The 18,377-nt window shown below is 45.1% G+C and overlaps 1 protein-coding gene and 2 long non-coding RNA genes across 17 annotated transcripts; 1 reads left to right on the plus strand and 2 right to left on the minus strand.

The window, feature by feature from the left end:
* Positions 1-3,484: 3,484 nt before the first annotated feature.
* Positions 3,485-9,325, minus strand: LOC133493129 (uncharacterized). Of its 13 annotated transcripts, XR_009792855.1 has the most exons (20): positions 7,625-9,323; positions 7,207-7,233; positions 6,952-6,985; positions 6,682-6,759; positions 6,375-6,496; positions 6,210-6,298; positions 6,053-6,120; positions 5,869-5,939; positions 5,677-5,785; positions 5,553-5,600; positions 5,394-5,477; positions 5,103-5,311; positions 4,935-5,029; positions 4,773-4,875; positions 4,313-4,700; positions 4,155-4,230; positions 3,914-4,061; positions 3,816-3,848; positions 3,675-3,738; positions 3,488-3,603 (listed from the first exon to the last, which is right to left on the minus strand). It is a non-coding gene; the product is annotated as an uncharacterized LOC133493129 (long non-coding RNA). The 13 variants fall into 13 exon arrangements; XR_009792854.1 differs by having other exon boundaries at positions 3,486-3,603; positions 3,816-4,061; positions 7,625-9,324; XR_009792856.1 differs by lacking the exon at positions 3,816-3,848 and having other exon boundaries at positions 3,489-3,603; positions 7,625-9,322.
* Positions 9,326-13,259: 3,934 nt separating this feature from the next.
* pax4 (paired box 4) lies at positions 13,260-17,032 on the plus strand. 3 transcript variants are annotated; one of them, XM_061807316.1, is made up of 10 exons: positions 13,260-14,458; positions 14,550-14,680; positions 14,770-14,985; positions 15,059-15,140; positions 15,668-15,778; positions 15,852-15,934; positions 16,014-16,062; positions 16,128-16,171; positions 16,268-16,322; positions 16,797-17,032. In XM_061807316.1, exons 1-10 carry the CDS (start codon positions 14,425-14,427, stop codon positions 16,898-16,900), a joined length of 909 nt encoding a protein of 302 aa, XP_061663300.1. In that variant the 5' UTR covers positions 13,260-14,424; the 3' UTR covers positions 16,901-17,032. The 3 variants fall into 3 exon arrangements, with proteins under 3 accessions (XP_061663300.1, XP_061663299.1, XP_061663298.1); XM_061807315.1 differs by lacking the exon at positions 16,128-16,171 and having other exon boundaries at positions 16,221-16,322; XM_061807314.1 differs by lacking the exon at positions 16,128-16,171 and having other exon boundaries at positions 13,261-14,458; positions 16,218-16,322.
* Positions 16,864-18,324, minus strand: LOC133493676 (uncharacterized). The gene is made up of 3 exons (XR_009793100.1): positions 17,419-18,324; positions 17,272-17,315; positions 16,864-16,996 (listed from the first exon to the last, which is right to left on the minus strand). It is a non-coding gene; the product is annotated as an uncharacterized LOC133493676 (long non-coding RNA).
* Positions 18,325-18,377: the final 53 nt, after the last annotated feature.

Genomic DNA, 18,377 nt, shown 5'->3' on the forward strand with positions numbered 1-18,377 from the left:
AAAAGGATAATGTACACGTTTTGCGAATGAAGCAAATTACGAGTTAGTTTCAATGATCATATTTTCCGTTTGTAGTCATTTTTACGAACCAAACGAGCAAACAGTCGCTTTTGGTGTAATGTATTTGACCCTTCTCGTTTACCGTACCCATCTGGTTCAGTAAGCAGCAGGACTTCCGGTGACTATGTGCAGCAAGTTCGAGTATTTTGAATATGTTTTTTAATTCAATGTGCCGCATATGTATGCATCTAAACAAGCAAGATGCGCATTTACGACACCCGGATGTCTCTGTTTTACGTGTTGTTATTTTCTAGGTAAGTGGGAACTATTTGACTATCTTAATACAAACAAAAGTGTTCTGCACGCAGCACTCACCTGTCAACGGGAAGTCAATCAAAGGCATCGTTTGACTTGAATGTCGATTTTGTTGTGCTCTCCACACAGAAGCCGATGTCCACAAATTCACCACAAAACGATGTTTCCACGTCAACCTGCCTCAGCTTCGCCTGCACAAGCAGCGGCAAAGGTAACGAGTGGATTTTTCTCGCATCTTCTTTGGGTCGCAACAATGGGATGCACCTGCACGAGGGCATGTAAAACAATTCCAATGCCAATTTTCATGACTGCTTGATAGATATATTGTGTTTAATAAGGCCCATAGCAGCCCTTATCAAATTAGCAAAGATTGCGACATCGGAAAAAACAGAACAGAATGAAATCAGCACTTTTTTTCTTAAAAAAAAATAAAATGTAAAAATATAATAAAACATTATAAAACCTTCAAATGTTCTGCCGGTAATTCATGAAATTTAATTTCTTGAAAATTTCGCTTGTTGGATATGTATTTGAAGGTGCAAAACTAAGTCAACTATTTGGAATTGAAAAATGTAGTATGGCACTTCACAATGAAATCAATTTATGAATACAGACTCCATAAAAGTAGTATCTGTTTTTTTTAAGAGCCATATTTATGTTTGTAATGTGAAACATGGAATATTCATTTATGAGAGAAAGTTGAGGGAATGATATTAGCTGTGATATTCTCGTCGTGATATTTTGAAAACTTTGTTGTAATATTACACAACTAACTCCATAAAATGGATATTATCATTGTACTCCAACTTGAATGTTACGTATACACACGCCAAAAAAGTTAGGGTGTGCAAAAAATGTTACTCATTCTTCTTCTTTTCCTTTCGGCTTGTCCCGTTAGGGGTCGCCACAGCGTGTCATCTTTTTCTATCTTAGCTAACTCATTGCTTTTTGTTTTGTTTTGTTTTTTTTGTGCATGGCAGGACCGGGGAGGTTCCGGGTCCAAAGACTTCTGGGAAACGCGAACGGGGACGGCAACCTGCATTTGGACACGGGTGAGTACGCGGCGATGTTGTGAGCTCACGGCGAGCATTCTCAGCATTTCGGAGCTCGACTGGATATGTATCGAAGACGTCTGTAATTCCGTTCAAAAATCAGTTCTCGACCTCTTTCGTCACGACAGATTGACACGACAATTGTGTTGTGGAATATCGGATTTAAATGGGTCTTTTTTTCTGCGATCATCAAAATTGAGGCTTGAAATATTTCACTTTCCTTGTGGTGAACTAATAAGTTGTAATCGTAATAAGTTTCACTTTTTGAAACAAATTGACTTTTTATCAATATTCTAAGTATGGGACGCGTGCCTGTAATTGCAGATGTTACTGATTTGGTTTTTCCAGTTTAGAAGGCTTGAGGTGATGTGTGATGTCGCTTGACACCACAAGATGGCGTAAGCGCGCCCGCCCAGCTCTCTCACTCGCTCTCTCTGAACTTGGATTTGAACCGACACACGCAGCCAGCAAGAACGTTTTCAAAAGCTTTTTAAATCGCAACGATGTGGAACAAGTTAGTTGCTGGGGGGTAGTATTTGAAATGTACAGATTTAAGAGTCAATTAAAAAAATGTTTTTTTTTAAATGACAAGGTGGGTCAGATATTTTTGAAAAGATAGAATATAATTAAAATATTTAAGAAATACTGAAGTTGTTTAAAATGCACTTTATTCTCAGAAAATTGATGGATGGATATTTCTCAAATAACTTAAATCTATTTTTGAAGTAACATGGTCCATATCAGTGTCATTTTAAAATGTGTTCCACGCTTTTGGACGTTTTTCGATCACTTTGTTTGCTAACTGATCAAGAAATATTTTGTCTATAAAATACTTTTCCAAAAATGTACTTCTGTGCTCATCTTGTGTTTTCTGTAAGAGATGTCAGACGGGTTCGCGCGCACACATCGGCCTCGGCGCCGTCGCGCACGACACTTCAGCTACTCTCGAATGTCGTCGGTGTTCGCGTGTCAGAGTTGAGTTCGTTCATCCCTAAAATGTCATAAAAAACTTTGTTGGCCAATAAATTGTTCAACTGGACTCTTGTTTTCTTCCTCATTTGGAGCCTTTCGGGCATCGTGGACGCCTTTTCAAAAGCCGCTTTGAGTCTTGAGGTAAGAGTTGCGGTCGCTACACTGAACGCCGGTGGATCGTTGGTTCCTCTCTGGCTCCACGTGAGCAAAACTACGAGAATTTTCAAAGTTCTGTAGTTTTGGAGTCATGTGGAGTCAGAGAGGAAAACCGATACACTGCCGGTCCCAGTTTCTGATTGTTTCACTCGATCTGCACATGAGCAAAGGTACAAGAATTTTCAAAGTTCTGTAGTTTTCATCATGTGGGGTCAGAGAGGAACACCGATACAAAGCCGGTCCCAGTTTCTGATTGTTTCACTCGATCTGCACATGAGCAAAGGTACAAGAACTTTTGGAGTTCTGTAGTTTTCATCATGTGGAGCCAGAGAGGAACAACTACCGGTCCCCTCTATCTGATGCAAAACTCAGCGGGGACCAGTCATAAACTGGGTCCAGCAGTGTATTGTTGTTCCTCTCTGGCTCCACATGATGCAAAACTGCAGAACTTTGAAAATTCTTATAGCTTTGCTCATGCGGAGATCGAGTAAAACAATCAGAAACTGTCGTTCATTGTAGTGACCGATGTGCAATTTAGGCCTCAGGACTCCGAAACAGCTTTTTAAAAGCAGTCTTAGAATCCACCAATCACAGCACGTAGGCGTGACCATGTCAGCCAATCAGAAAGCAGGGATTTGCATAACCACGCCCACTTTTGGACATTTGCGCGGTTGGGCCAATCAGAACTCTTTTATTTGCATATCCCCGCCCACTTTTCTAGCCAATTGCAGCCTTGTATGCCAGTTGCTTCAGCCAATCACAAAGCATTATACCAGGCCTTGGCCTGCTCATTTTCCCTGAATTTTTTGGGGGGGAAATTTCCCCCACCACCCAAAAAAAAAAAAAAAAAAAAAAAATCCCAAAAATTTTTTGAAAAAAAAAAAATGCGAAAAATTTTTTGAAAAAAAAAAAAGTTTTTTTTGTGCCGTTTGAAGAATGAGAAAAGTTTAAGTTTTATGAAGCTTTTATTTATTAAGAGTAGATGTTGGACTTGGGGGGGAAAAAAAAAAAAAAAAAAAAAAAAATTAAGTGAAAGTCTGATGACATCATGGAAGTCTAGTCATCGCTGCCCAGTGAAGTGGTCTGCCATTGGGACGAGAGTGCGAACCTAAGACAAAGACAGTGAGTCAAAAGTTAAGAACCTTTTGTGCAGAAAATGATCCTTAACGTGAAACCTACCACCAAGGAAGATTGGGGACTCATGGCTGCGTGACCGGGAAGCTTACCAGGTTCCTCAGCAACTCTGGAAGAAGGAGGGAAAAACAAACTCAAATAACATGAATACCTCATTGTGGGATGAAGACGTTTCGAAGCGTCTACCATCCATGGGTCAAAGGTCTCAGGCAGCTGCACCTTGTGGATGACAGGAAAAGAACTTGTGTGCACTTCTGCACTCAACTGTGACTGCAGCGTTTTACCTTGCAAGACTGATGGCGCCATCTGCACACTCACTGGACAGACGAGCAGCAGAAGCAGTTGGAGGGCACCAAGAGGAACCCTCTTCAGATCAAACTGCTTCTGGAGGACCCCTCTGTGGACTGGTGGCACGAGATTTCTCCAGGAGACCTGAACACCAGAGGAACAGGGAAACAGTCAGGATGATGTTTTGCAAGTTTATTAGCGCGTCTCAAAGATGAAGGCAGCGTTTAGGACAGTCACCGCATTTAGAACTCTTTGCCCAGCAGGTGCAGGATCTTGGTGGCAGAGTCCTCCGCCACTTGGACTGGAGGCTGATCTGCATGTGGAGTGAAAATGGGGGGGGGGGGGGGAAGCATGCTTTAAACAAATTTGCTGACCTGATTTGTAGTTTAGGTTACCTCCAGTTGATCGTGACGCCGTGTTTCCGCCACCGATAAGTACTTTGATTCAGCCAGTCTGTATTTGCAAAAGGTTCAAACCCTGACGCAAACAGACTTCGGGATTAGGATCAGGTTCTCCAGTGCCACAATGTGAAACTGGAGCCTTCTGCTTGAACATTACCGGGACATGAACAGTCTTCGTATCAACCGACAGTCCTTCAGAGCGGACTGGTGGTGGTGCAGAGACAAAACACAAGATGAACGAGCGTTCAGTCAAGCTGCTGTTGAGTAATTTTATTAACATGTGGCAAAGAGGAACTTCTGCACACTCCTGTAGAACTTTGGACAGCAGATGCAGGATCTTGGTGCAGCAGAGTCTCTGCTGGCACTTTGACTGGAAGCTAACCTGCATGTGGAGTCAAAGAAGCAGGTAAGTGCACCTCAAAATTTACTGCGCTTGTTTTTATCTTAACACTACCTCAGGTTGGACAAGAAGTTGCTCATGTTTGCACATTCCACCTCCGATGATCATGCTCCCCTGGGACTTCAGAGTGGATTGGTGCAGTGATTTCTCCGTGAGACTTGAACGAGGGACCAGTCAAACTGGCGTTTAGTAAGTTTATCGTCATGCGGTGTTGACCTTCTGCACTCATGTAGGTTTTTTTTTCCCCCCTCCCCAGTAGGTGCGGGATCTTGGTTCCGGATTCACCGATGCCACTTGGACTTCAGGCCGATCTGCACGTGGAGTCAAACAGAAAAAAGGGTAAGGGCGCTTCAATTTCCTGAGCTGATTTGTAGTTTGGGTTACCTCCAGTTGACAGCGACCTCTTTGCAACGGTCCCAACTCTGAAGCAAAGTGACTTCAGCGGCTGACCGGGATCAGGTTTTCCAGCACCACCTGGTGGATGGAGAGAGACTGGAGCCTTCTGCTTGAACACCACTACCGCAACAAGAACCGTCTTTGTATCAAACAGACCTTCACAGTGGACTGGTGACACAAAGACTTCGCCGGGAGACCTGAACACAATATATGACCGAGGGACTAGTCAAGCAGCTGTTTTGTAAGTTTGTTAGCATTTGTCAAGATTGAGTCGTTGACCTTCTGCATATTCCTAGAACTCGTCTTTGCCCAGTAGGTGCAGGATCTTTGTGGCAGCCGCAATGGCACTAAGTGGAAGGCGATCTGCATGTGGAGTCAAAGAAATAAAAAAAAATCAGGTGACGGCTCTTCAAACTTAGCTGTGGAGCAAAAAGTCACCTCAACATGTTGGACAGGAAGTTCACCATGACTCCACATTTGTGCCACCTACAACAAATGGAAAATTCAGTCATCGGTCTCCCCCCCCCCCCCCAACAGGTTCCAGGCTTGGAGATCTACTTACCAGTTGGTACGTGGTCACGTTGTCTTGTGCCACTCCTGGAAAGTCATCTCTGGTAGAATGGAACACCACTACTGCGCCAGGATCAGTCTTCATATGAAACTGTTGAGGACTGGTGGCAAAGACCCAAATGAGATGAACAAGCTGCCATTTAGTCCGTTTATTAGCATGTGTCAACAAATATGAAGCACCTACTGCATGTTCATTCTTGTTTTTGCCCAGCAGGTGCGGCAGATTCTCCGCAGGCACTTGGACCGGAAGCTGACCTGCACGTGCAGTCAAGATAAGAAGCAGATAAGTGCACTTCAATTTTACATTACCTACAACAACAAACCATCAGGTACTTGCATTCCGCAACTGTCTTGCAAAAAGTTCCAACCTTGACAAAAGAGATCAAGTTCTCCCGGGACTTCAGAGTGGATTGGTGCAGAGACTTCACCAGGAGACCTGAACACAACAGATGAGCAAGGGACCATTCATGCTGCCGTTCAGTATGTTTATTAGCACGTGTCAAAGATTGAGGCAGTGTTGAGGACCTTCTGTATATTTAGACCACTTCTTTGCCCAGCAGGTGCAGAATCTTGGTGTGGCAGAGTCGCTGCTGGCACTTGGACTGGAAGCAGATCTGCATGTGGAGTCAAGAAGAAAGGTAAAGTCCGTTCAAACTTCAATTTCCTAAGATGATTTGAAAATTAGGTTACCTCAAGTTGATAGCGACTCCATGTTTCCACCACCTACAGCAATAACTTTAACTCATCCAGTCTGACTTTGCAAAAAGTCAGAACCCTGAAGCAAGATCAGTGCAGAGATATCTCCACGAGACCTGAACACAGATGAACAAGCTGCCATTGAGTAAGTTAATTCACATGAGTGAGATGTCGCCATGTTGATGTCCAACTTTCCCTGCAGGTGCAGGATCTTGCTGGCTAAATCCTCAACACCACTTTTAAGTGGAAGTCTAAAAGAAAATGAAGGCAGTCAAACAAAAACTGAGCTTATTTCTATTACCTCTTATCCATTCTGCAAAAGGTCCCAACATTGATCAAGATCGACTTCAGCAGTTCTCCAGGAATTCTTCAGTGCCACCTGGTGGATGTAGAGAAAGAACACGCAAATGTCCATGAATAAGACACTAAAGAACTTGAGCGCTCTGAATGCAGCACATCTCCTTGAGTAACTGCAGAAGAGAGACGTTGAGATGTTAAAACAAAAAAAAAAAGTGCTGGTCAGCAAATCCTAAGACAAATTTAGTCAAACACGAATGAAAGTGCATCTCACCGGCGAGGATGGGCGCTCGGTTCAAGATGCAAGCCTGCGGACACAAATGAGACAATTAGATGAAGTTAAATTGATTAACTTTCAATGTGAAGACGAAGAGGGGAGGAAATTTTTTTTTTTTTTTTAAATCATCCATTTCAGGCTCAATTTGAAGTCGTGCACCTGTGCAGAGAAATAAGAGCAATTAACAAGCTTGCATCCAAAAGTACTTCATACTTTTTGAATGTTAACGTGGACACGTTGTCTACTTACCACCTGCAAAACGGCGCTTTTGTCCAAATGCTGGAAAAGTGGAAGCAAATACTTTTAATTAGAATTATCGATAGTACGACACAACTAAATGCATGGTTGTCACCGTTAAACAATTCAATAAATGGCGTGATACAAAGTAGTTTACTTACTGTGCATGTTCATTTATCCGTACGCAGGCAAGATAAATGAGTTTTGGTGCAGTTTGGGCTCAGCGGAGACGGTAAAAGCCTCCGAGAGCCCAAAAGTTGGAGCTAACGCGCTAGCAAGGTGTTAGCAACGTGAAAAAGAGATTTGGAGCTTATTTGTGAGGCTTTTGAATGCACTTTTGCTCGTTTCAAAAGTTAAAAGTAAGGGAGAAAGGAAAAAAAAAAACAAAGTGACTTTGGCGAGGTTTGTGAAGACGGTGAGAGTTGTCACTTACCGTCCTTACCTGGTGCAAGGTTTTAGCATCTTGCGTGGAAACGCCGATGACGGGAGAAGCTGGCAAAAGAGAACGAGTAGCCGCTTTGGCCCACTTAAATAGCTTTGGGGTGATGACGTCATCACATAAAAAAAATAGGGGAAAATATATAAGCGCTCGGAAACAAGCGGGATGAAAATGGAAAGGTGAGAATAACTAAGTCAATGGAAAATGCTGGACTTGAACTCAGGTTTCCCACATGTGAGTTCTTGTCCTCAACCAACAGACCCAGACTTGAATTTGTCATTTTACATCACAGCGCGATATTTCCGAAAGGGTTCATGTGTTGACGAACCCAGAAATAGACGCAGACACGCTGTCGAGTCCGAACTAAGCTGGTCTAAAGGTTTAGAACTTGGCCTTTAAATTTGCCGACTCCAGTTCGAGTCCTTCTCTGTGCTCCACTTATACTCGTTCACGTGTGGAACGGGTCACAGTTGGGTTCGAACTCACGATCACGGCAACCGGAGGCAAAGTTTTAAATCATTAAACCATCGAATCGGAGTTTTCACAAAATGTTTTCGTCGTATTTATTGGGTCAGAAGACGCGTGTCGTTTTAATGTTAAGTTTGACAAAGATATGCTCGTAGATGAGCTGAAGCTGGTTCAGTGGATGAAAACTTAGACTTTCCACACGGTGACTCTGATTCGAGTCTCCCTTTAGCCTCGAATTCTTGTTCTTCTCGATACTCCCGCTCAATGTGTGGGAATCGAACAGGGTTTGCCGGAACTGAAGGCAAGCACTCAGACCATTCGGCCATCATGTCTTGATGTCTCGCGATTTTTCATAGTCATATCTACTGAACATGTGCCACGATGTGCCGTATTTTGATAAATTCATGTAGTAGAAGTGTCTTGCAATACTGCTGCTGGATCAGCGGTTAGCGCGTCGGGCTTCCCCTTTGATGACCTTAGTTTGAATCCACCCTTCTGATGTACTTACGGTTCTTCTTTCCGTGGTGTATCAAGTGGAAGACTCGAACCCGGTTCGCTGAGGCCGAAGGCGAGGATTTAAAGTATTGGTCCGTCACGCTGCGAATTTTCGGAGAGTTTTTGGTAGTACTAGTCGTTTGACCAATCGGTGGTCTGCATTGCTAGAAATACGGGTAGATGGGCGATTTTGACAAGTTGTTCGTGGTCTAGCGGAAAAATTCTCCGGCTTCCCTCCCGGCAACACTGGTTCGAATATCCTCTGATATGTTATGATTCTTCTTCACGCTGTGTATAAATTACGGGAATGGAACCCGAGTTGCTGGGGTGCGAGGCAAAGTTTTAGACCGTTGGTCCATCTGGTGGTGAATTTTCCGGGTTTCTTCGGTGTATAAATGGAAAAACGTCCAGACTGTGCAGATTTGGCTATAAAGGCATCCTCAAGTAGTAATCTTACGTACTGTTGATGGTCTAGTGGTTAACCCGTGAGCATGTGGATCTGCCATCTCGGGTTCGAGTCCCTCATCTGGTTTTCATTTAAATATCTTCTATTTCACATGGGGATCGAACACGGGTCGTAGGTACCAGGGGTAAAGTTTTAGACCATTCGGCCATCGGGATTGGAACACAGCACGCAAAAAATATGAAGATCAGCATGACTGCAAGCATGATTTTTTTTTTTTCCACTTTGTGTGCAAAGTTGGGTAACCGCAATGCCCATACCTCTCCCCTCCCCTCCCCTCCCGCCCCCTGGTGGAAGGATGTGACCTTTCTGCTTGGATGTGCGTGGATCGCTTTGAATTCCAATTCGAGCAATTCCAGTTTTGGATTTGCTTTCATTTGAAAGGAGTCAACAGTTGCCATTTTAGACAAACCAGTGATGCCGCCTATCGCGACCTGTAAGAGCTCATCGACGTGGCTCCGACCGTAAAACTTGTTTACATTTTGTGTTGCATGTTTTGTGCTTTTTCTTGTCAAATGTTTTTCTTTGAATTTGCATGCATGCAATCATGTAAAGCACATTGAGTGACCTTTTAAGAAATGCACTATATAAATAAATGTGCGTTGCTTTGCATGTATTATGACATCATCGGTGACTTTTCACCATTTCGGTGCAGTCCTTCCAATCGATGGCAAGGCGGCTGCATCGTTTATATCTTCCCATCATCCTGATTTGACCAAACGCACAATTTGGTATTGCAGAATCTTTCTTGATTGAACACGAGAGAACGTGTGACGAAGAGGCAGTTTGGCATTTGCTTTATTTGGAAAGGACACAAAATGAATTAAAAAAAAAAAAAAAATCATATTTCACACGGTTCCCCAAAACGTCATCAGGAGAGTTGCGGACGATGAGCTGGAGGTCAGAGCGGCTGCAAAATGGAGCGTGTGCGCGCTCTCGAAAACAGGACAAGTCGCAATACTTTATTTGGTACATAATCCAAAACATGAGCTGAAGGAAAAGGTTCAGGCATTTGTTGAATTTTACAGTTGGCACATGTGTACAACTGCGCTGTATTCTACTCAAAATGTTTTTTGGGGTTTTTTTTTTAATAAAAGCACAGACGCAATTAAAAAGTGACAATTCGCTGCATTGTATAAAAATTAAATTTTAAAAAGAAGCTTTATATTTTAAAAGGGTTAGTAAATATTGCATAGACTGTGCAGGCGCACCTAATAACGCTTATATTTTACACCATTTCACTCAAATATGAAAGCTCGAACTCGTTGTTTGGATTATTAGAACAAACAAATATGTTTCAGCACCATGGACAGCTCCAGTCCTCTTAGACCAAGCTCAAAACATAAATACCGTAGATATGTTTGATTGAATGATTGGAAATTGCCAATTCATGACATTAACTTTGCAGATGCTCATCGTTGCCGGTCATCTTGTGGTTCCTTTGGGTCTCTTGCAATGTACTGGACGCAGGCCTCTTGTTGTGCCGTTTTAGAGCCCGCTCGAGACAAGAGCACAAGCAGAAGCTCAATTGTGGACCAAAATGGCTTCCAGCCGATTTGAATTGCAGTTACCAAATGTGGTGAAGTTTCCCCAGTGTGCTGAGGAACACGTTAAGTACTTGCACAAACAAAAAAAAACAAGTTCATACACTTGCACATTTAGGAAAATGTGTGTCGCGAAAGTCGCCAAAAAGTCTTCATTCTTTTTTTGAGCCCCTCATAGCAGGAAAATAATCGTAATCGTAACGTGTTTTGATGTGTACGGCGTGTAAAGACAGTTCTGCAGCTCGCGTTGCAGGCATTTGAACGCACCAGATGCGTTCGGAGTCCGACCGGCATCTCTGTAGAACTCTGAAATATAGCGACGCTTGAATCCCTTTTGAAGTCATAAACACGAAATAGACACACCAAATATATAAATACGAGATAAATGCACCAAATGAAGACGAACCACTGGGACAAAACGCAAATAAACTTAGAGCAAAACAACAACAAAAAAAACTGCTCCAAACCTATGCTTAGAGTCCACTCACCTTATATCTCGACGTTTTTAACTTATTTGAAAACAGCACGTTTCGACATCAACAGATTCCCTTACGTTACTTATCGTCCTGTTTTAAAGGTTTTACTCTGACAAAAACACCCACAAAAGACTCGAGTTGAGACAAATTTACCCGCAGAAAGGAAGCGCTCAGAGATGAAACGACCGTACGAACGACTTCCGTATTTATACCGTCACAGCGTCGCGAGATCACGACCAATTCTCGCGAATTCCGCAAGTGTCGCCTCGCGAGAACGTCCAACATTACCGCGAGAGCTCGTGTGCTGCCTTCAAATTCTTTGGAATCTTCTCATACTCCCAGAAAAACTTCAGAATACTTTGTTAAACATCTTGAAGTACTCTAAAAATGTACATTCAAAATTTTTCAATGAGAATTTTAATGATTAAGGTTTTAATTAAACATTAAATTCAGAATGCAGGTCTCAATAAAATTCATTATGTGAACCACTACACGCAGTCCCACGGCACATATAACCGTTTCAAAAAAAAATCTAGTGAAGTCAAAATTGGCGGTTCACTCAATCTAACTTTGTATATAATCTCCCAAAACACGGAAAGACGCAATGACGGCACCAAAACGGGGAACGTGGGAATGTGAAATAATCTGCGTGAGAGGAACACTCACGGGACCAGATGTAAATAATAAAAATACGGTGTATAAATCATCTTGCTTGTTTTTTTTTTCTCCAAGTTTCCATCAGAGGTCACTTTTTGCAAATCCAGTGTAAAAATGTATAAAATGAGATGTTGGGTTCAATTGCAAGTCAAAAGACATTCGGAGAGCTAATAATAATAAAGTCCAATGCAAAATAATCATCCGTGACAATATAAATTATGATCTGCACAAATGACAGACATCTGTAAAAACACAAACGTGATAAGTGCATTGTTTGAACAATCTTCATGTTTATTTCTGTGATGGACGCAGATGGCAAAAAGTATTTGGAACAACATATCGAATGAGAACAATACACTTTCCCACCAGTTTTAGCATTCATATTTATCGAAATAATAGTTTCGGGGCATTTTGAAGTAGATTAGAAATATGTATTTTAACAAAGCATGCATGGCGTATCTTGGAAAGGGGTCATTCATCTTTTCTTACCCTAGCGTCCAAGCTCCAGCTAGACGCAAAGACAACCCGCCCCAAATAAGCGCGTCTTCATGCAATCGTGTGTCGATTGTTGCGCCAGTTTGTTTTTTGTTTTGCGCAAGTTGCGCGCTGTGCTTTTACGCAGCTGAGCGCACCGGCGCGCTATTGCTGGCCTTTTACGCGGACCTTTCGCGCACATTCCCCGCGGCCCCCGCGCTCCGATCGACGCGGATTCACGCTTGGGACGGGCCGTAGCACGCACGCCTTCCGTTTTGGAGGAGGAGCGGGCGGCGGGGGCGCCGCGGAGCCCCCCTCCGAGTCGGAGTGGGAGGCCGGTGGAGGTTTACGCACAGGTGCAGGCGCGGCTTCCCTGACCAAACAGCAGCGCGCGATCTCGGGATTTGCCCACGCAGTAAACGTTCATCAATCAATAACGGCGTGTAATCAAAGAAATGGACGAGCTGATTGGGGGCGCGCTGGTCGGCAAGGAGATCGAAACTGGCTCAAATCCATTCCACAGACACACACGTGCAGACTGTGTGTGTGCGTGTGTGTCCACTCACAGGTGGTTAATGTATAATTTGCACCATATGGCTGTTAAAAAAAAAAAAAAAAAAAACACCCCACGCACTTCCATCTGTGTGGACCTAACTAATGATCTTCAATTAGTCGCCAGACAAGCCCAGCAAAGTGCGCTCACCAAGCGCGCCACGCGTGGTTTTCACTCGCCCCCCACCCTCGCCCCTTCACGGGCGCGCACGGGCTAATATTTGCTCGTCAAATATTTCCCTTGGGGAGGTTTACGGCACATTTTATCTGCAGCGTGAGGAACATCTGTGCGGGTGATTTCGGGCCCCCCGCGAGCGGGGTCGCCCTGGTGGCCGCGCTGGCCCAACCTCGCAACCGGTTTGTTGACGTTCCGACCAGAAAATGTAATAAAGCCCCCCCCCCCCCCCCCACGAGATGGCTTTACGAGTCATCAAAAGCACGTTACCATATGGCACCCGTCCTTGGGGCTCATTTCCAAATGTTTGCTTTATGGAAATCTTCCTCCTCCTCTTCTTCTTCATCTTTCACACTTGAACGCAGCACGTGGGAAAAGGATGCGAGGGTCATGTGACCAACCAACCCTGAAAGGAGATTAACAGTTATAACTTTTAAAACTTGGGAGATGTCCTTTCGCCCCCTCCGCGTGTCCAACGCATGGGGACGAGGAGGCGTTTTTCCGAGGGACGTGAAGGCATCATTTACGCAGTCAATTGAAGTCATGCAGCGTTCATATTTCAACCCCATCTTATTAAACACATTTTATGACACAGTGAAGAATAAAACATTTTTCAAAGTAAAATAAAAGGCACAGATGGGGGATGAATTCAATTCATTGCATCATGCTGCAATTTTTTTTTTTTTTTAATCTCTCATCACAAAGTCATTTGTGTGCAAGTCCTTATTTTGACTCAAAACTGGAAATACATCCACCATTAAAAAAAAAGTAAAAATAGCATGCTAAATTATTTTTGTAGTCTTCAATTTAAATATCCCAAACCAAAATGAAAATGGACCTTTGTAGGGTGCCAATGTTTCCTAAACGTCAACAGTGGGCACCTGCATGAAATAAAAGCTTATCTTAAAACAAATTATGCACTTTTCTATACAAGGAACTTTGTGACTAACAAAATAAAGTTGCAACCAACATAAAAATCTTTGCGTTGCCACGGAAACGCTGCAAGCGAGTCGAAAGTTGACATTTGTGTGTTTATTTTAATCGGCGCCTGACGTGCTCAATAAAAGACGACTCTAAATAAACAGAAGGCATTAAATTGAGTTATGAGCTCGGAATTCTTTCTTAGCCCGGCAGCAAGATGAAAATTGACATTAATAGTGGGAAAATGTAATTGCTTTTGCTTCTTTCCGAAAGCACCGATGGGAATCTGCCCTTGTGGAATAAATGTAGTTGATTTTAGTATCGCTGTGCACCATAAACAGAAGTTTGGGGGATTTGGGTGAATCAAAAAAGTGATTTTTGGATGAGTCGGCCCCCTTCAAGTCCTTATTTCGCAACGTTGAAGATGGAATATGAAGGTTGGCCTCCGGCGAGGGGCTCGGCTTGAACGAGCCAATGTTGACATTTGAGGTGCCCCACGCGTCACCAGCTATAAATGGGCCGGGGGGAGGCGTCGGGAGCGCCACAAGTCACCTGCGCCCTGCACAGAGATGCGCGGGGGCCATCTTGAGCTGCCGAATCAAGGTGGGACGCGTTTTTTCTTGCGGCATTTGGCGTTCGCCGGTGGTGATTTTCCGAGGGGGTTGACGGTTGTTTTGCGTGCTTTTCTGAACAGGAGGGGGAAGCGTCAATCAACTGGGCGGGACCTTCCTCAACGGTAGACCCCTGCCGGACTCCAAGAGGAGGAAAATGGTGGAGCTGGCCTCGGAGGGCGTGCGCCCGAGCCAGATCTCCAGGATCCTGAGGGTATATTTGGGGATTCCGTACAGCGGAACCTTGACTGGAGCGTGCCGTAGCTTTTAGTAGCAAACTTTTTGTTTGTGCGTCTTTCCCAGGTATCCACAGGCTGCGTGAGCAAGATCCTAAGCCGCTACCGCCTCACCGGCCTTCTCCGGCCCAAGACCATCGGCGGGAGCCGGCCCCGACTCCTCACGCCCGCTGTCGTCGCCGCCGTCGTCCGCCACAAGCGGGACAATCCGTCCGTCTTCGCCTGGGAGATCAGGAAAAGCCTGCTGGCCGCCAGGAGCTGCAAGGCCTCCAAAGTGCCCAGCGTAAGACGCGGGAACGTTGAGTTCTTCTCGAGGGAAACTCGGATGCGTTTTAAAAGGCTTTGTGGTCCGCAAGGTCTCGTCCATAAACCGGATTTTGAGGCGGATCCTCTTGGAGCAGGGACTGTGGAGTGGCACGCAATGTCACGGTGAATACAGTAAGTTACCACACAGACAATTTCGAGTCAACACCCAGATATTATGTCAGAGCACCTTCAGTTCCATAAAAGTACAGTAGAGCCTCGGTTCTCGACCACAATCTGTTCTAGAAGGCGGTCCGACAACCGATTTGTTCAAAAACTGAATCAACTGCCGCCCGAGTTATGTTATTTCTACGTTTCTTTTTTCGGGGTTCGTTCCAATTGACAATAAAGTGCGTCGTGGGTGGGTCAGCGGGTCGGGCCGCCGGGCGAGCTCTGCTATTTCCGGGTTTTCTCAGGGGCGTTCGAGTACCGATTTTCGTTCGAAAACAGAAGCAAAACAATCTGGAAATTTTCATTCGAAAACCGATTTGTTCGAGTACAGGGACGTTTGAAAACCGAGGCTGTACTTTAGTGCTTTGACGTTATTTTGCGGTATCCAAAGTATAGCAAAAACATTTTGTGGTGGATTTTGGCTGTTCGTGGCAAGGCTTTGCGCCGATCCCACCACATTTTTAGACACAATGTCCCTAACATATCTGCAGGGTTGTGCAGCACCACAGAAGAAGAAGCAGCCAATCCCGGGAATCCCAAAAGTCCCCACCAGAGAATCCGGACCGCCTTCACCCCGGAGCAGACCAAAGTCTTGGAAGAAGGTGACGCTTATTGACAAGAACAACAAGAGCAAATGAAAACGTTTCCAAAGTATTTCTAACATTTGTACGGCAGAGTTCTCCCGCAGCCAGTACGCCGACGTGTACACCCGAGAGAAGCTCTCCGCCCGGATCCGACTGCCCGAGGACACCATCAAGGTAGGAAAAGAAAAAAAAAAACAGGTTCAAGTCCAGCGCTCATTGGAAACTGACCTTGGTGTGTGTCTCCGCAAAAAAGGTGTGGTTCTCAAACAGAAGGGCCAAGTGGAGGAGGGAATTCCAACCAAGTGAGTTTGTTGCGTGCCAAACGGAAACACGTTGGGGAGACTGAAAAGTATTTTGTCCCTCACAGCTGCCGTACATCCCGGAGCACAGGAAGGCATCCCAACGGCACAGGTAGTTCGAAGTTAACACTTTTTTTTTTTTTTTTTTTTTTTTACAGCAGTGCCTTCCACAGGCCGGACAGATTTTTACGTTTTATCGTGCCGGCAGATGACGGCGGCCTCCCTCGACGGCGCCTGGCGGGTCTTCCCCGACGGCTGCGCAGGTCCGTATCGTGCAGTTCACCACGAAAGCGTCACAAAAGCCATGTTTTGGAATTAATTCAAAGTCAGTTGGAATCAGCTGCCGAGCGAGTCGGAAGTGAGAAAAATTTTTTTTTTGAAACTGTCCATCAGTTCTGATGTCATCATGATTGCTTGTTTGCCTTCTGGTGTGCGCAAACTGGCCACTGGGGGGCAGAATAATACTCATTCAGACACAAACGAAGAAGAGTTTCACAATTACTGCCACTCAATAAGATGCCGTAATATTAGTCATTCTTCACAGAGGATAAAGAATATATGCCTGAGGATATTGTATTTTTTTATCCATATATGTTGAAGCACTAGATTCAAATATCCATTACCTTTAAAAAAAATAATCCTATGGCTATGTCTATGGCATTTCACATTGTTGATTAGCGTGACGTTCCCCCTCCCTGCCACTAACCTCCGATCTTTGCTGTGAAAACCGGCGTTAGGTTTCGGGTGTCCCACGTGCATCTCCATCAACGCCAGCGGCGTCCCGAAGACCCCAGGACCTGCGACCCCAGAGGCGGCCCGCCTTTTACCGCTCTCGCGTTGAACCGCTATCGTCACTGCGCGCGAGACAAGCCCTGGCCTTAGGACGGAGCGCCACCCGGAGGAAGAGCACAGACCGCCCTCAACTGCCTCATTTGACCTTGATATGGAAAGATTTCAAATAAAAATAAAATAAAAAAACTGTGCCGGTACATGTGAGAAGACTTTATTGACATAAGTGACGGTCATAAAGCAAGGACGGAAGAGGGACGCGAGCGGATGCGCTCGGAAGCGGCTCAAGGCCGCGTTTGACGTGTACAAAAACAGAAGCGGCTAATCTATCGATCATAACGCCACAGATCACGCGGCAAGCGGGTGACGTGGGGTAAGAACTTAGAAGCCGCAAAAGGATCGAGACAAAAGTATTAAGCTCACCTTCAATCCAATTTTTCTTCACTTCTTGCAGGAGTCCAAGTTTCCTTTGTAAAGAAAAGAACAAAAAAAGTGAAAAAATGACGAATTGACTACTGCCACGACCATTTTTGTGTACTCACTTGTCCAAAGATGATCTCATTTTCATACCTCGTTGTTGTAGTCAAGTACGGCGGTCGTTATTCCGTATCAAGGTCCGGAAAGTGCGCCACATCGGTCGGGGCGCGCCGCAGGTGTTCCACCGTCAGCGTGGTCGGTTTTTGAGCACGGTTGAAGAGACGATGCATGTCGTGACGGGGGCGACGTCATGCAACGGGCATTTTATGTTGTCATCGAGTCAATGATGATAGTTGTCGAGGTAGTGACGACAGGCCGAACGGAGTCGCGATAGCGTCGATCTCTCGGGCAGCGGGAGTTGTCTTTCGGATTCGGCTACCGGAGGCGGGTAGCCGCCCAAGACGATGTTGGGTTCCCGTCGGCTACGCCGGTTCGATGGATCGGCGAGAGGCCGCGCCTGTCGTCCTCTGCGTCGACGGACGGCCGATGAACGTACCGCTCGATCGACGGCTCGATATCTCGGACGGTTTTGCGCAACGCTCCGGGGCGCGCTTCTTGTCATCTCGTGATGAGGATGTCCGGCGAGGTTGCACTGAAGAGCGTATTATTTCGTGAGCATCACATTGTGCTCGCGTACCCGAAGGAGTTTTGACTCGCCGTGTAGCAGATCGATGGAAACAATTTTGTGGCAGCCCGTGGCGGTTCGAAGGGCAGCATTTTGAGCTGCCTGGAGGGAGTCCCAGTGAGTTGGCTTCACGTTGGGATTCCACACGGGCACCGCGTAGTTCAGGATCGACCTTCCGATGTGAGGATGGTCTCCTTGGTCTGGCCCCACGTGGTGCCGGCTTGGCACTTGAGAACGTTGTTTCTTTTGTTGAGTTTGGAGCGCAGGATTTTGGCGTGTTCATGGAACGTCAGCGTAGCTTTTATACCTTGAAGACGTCCAGGAGTTTCCTTCAGTAAAACTGAAGAAATATCAAGATTAGCCAACGTGCATTATGTAAGAATTCAATCATAAATTGCGCTGGCCAGAGGTGATTTCGTCTCACTGC

The sequence above is a fragment of the Syngnathoides biaculeatus genome, chromosome 20 (genome assembly GCF_019802595.1).
Source record: "Syngnathoides biaculeatus isolate LvHL_M chromosome 20, ASM1980259v1, whole genome shotgun sequence".
Classification (NCBI taxonomy): Eukaryota; Metazoa; Chordata; class Actinopteri; order Syngnathiformes; family Syngnathidae; genus Syngnathoides; species Syngnathoides biaculeatus.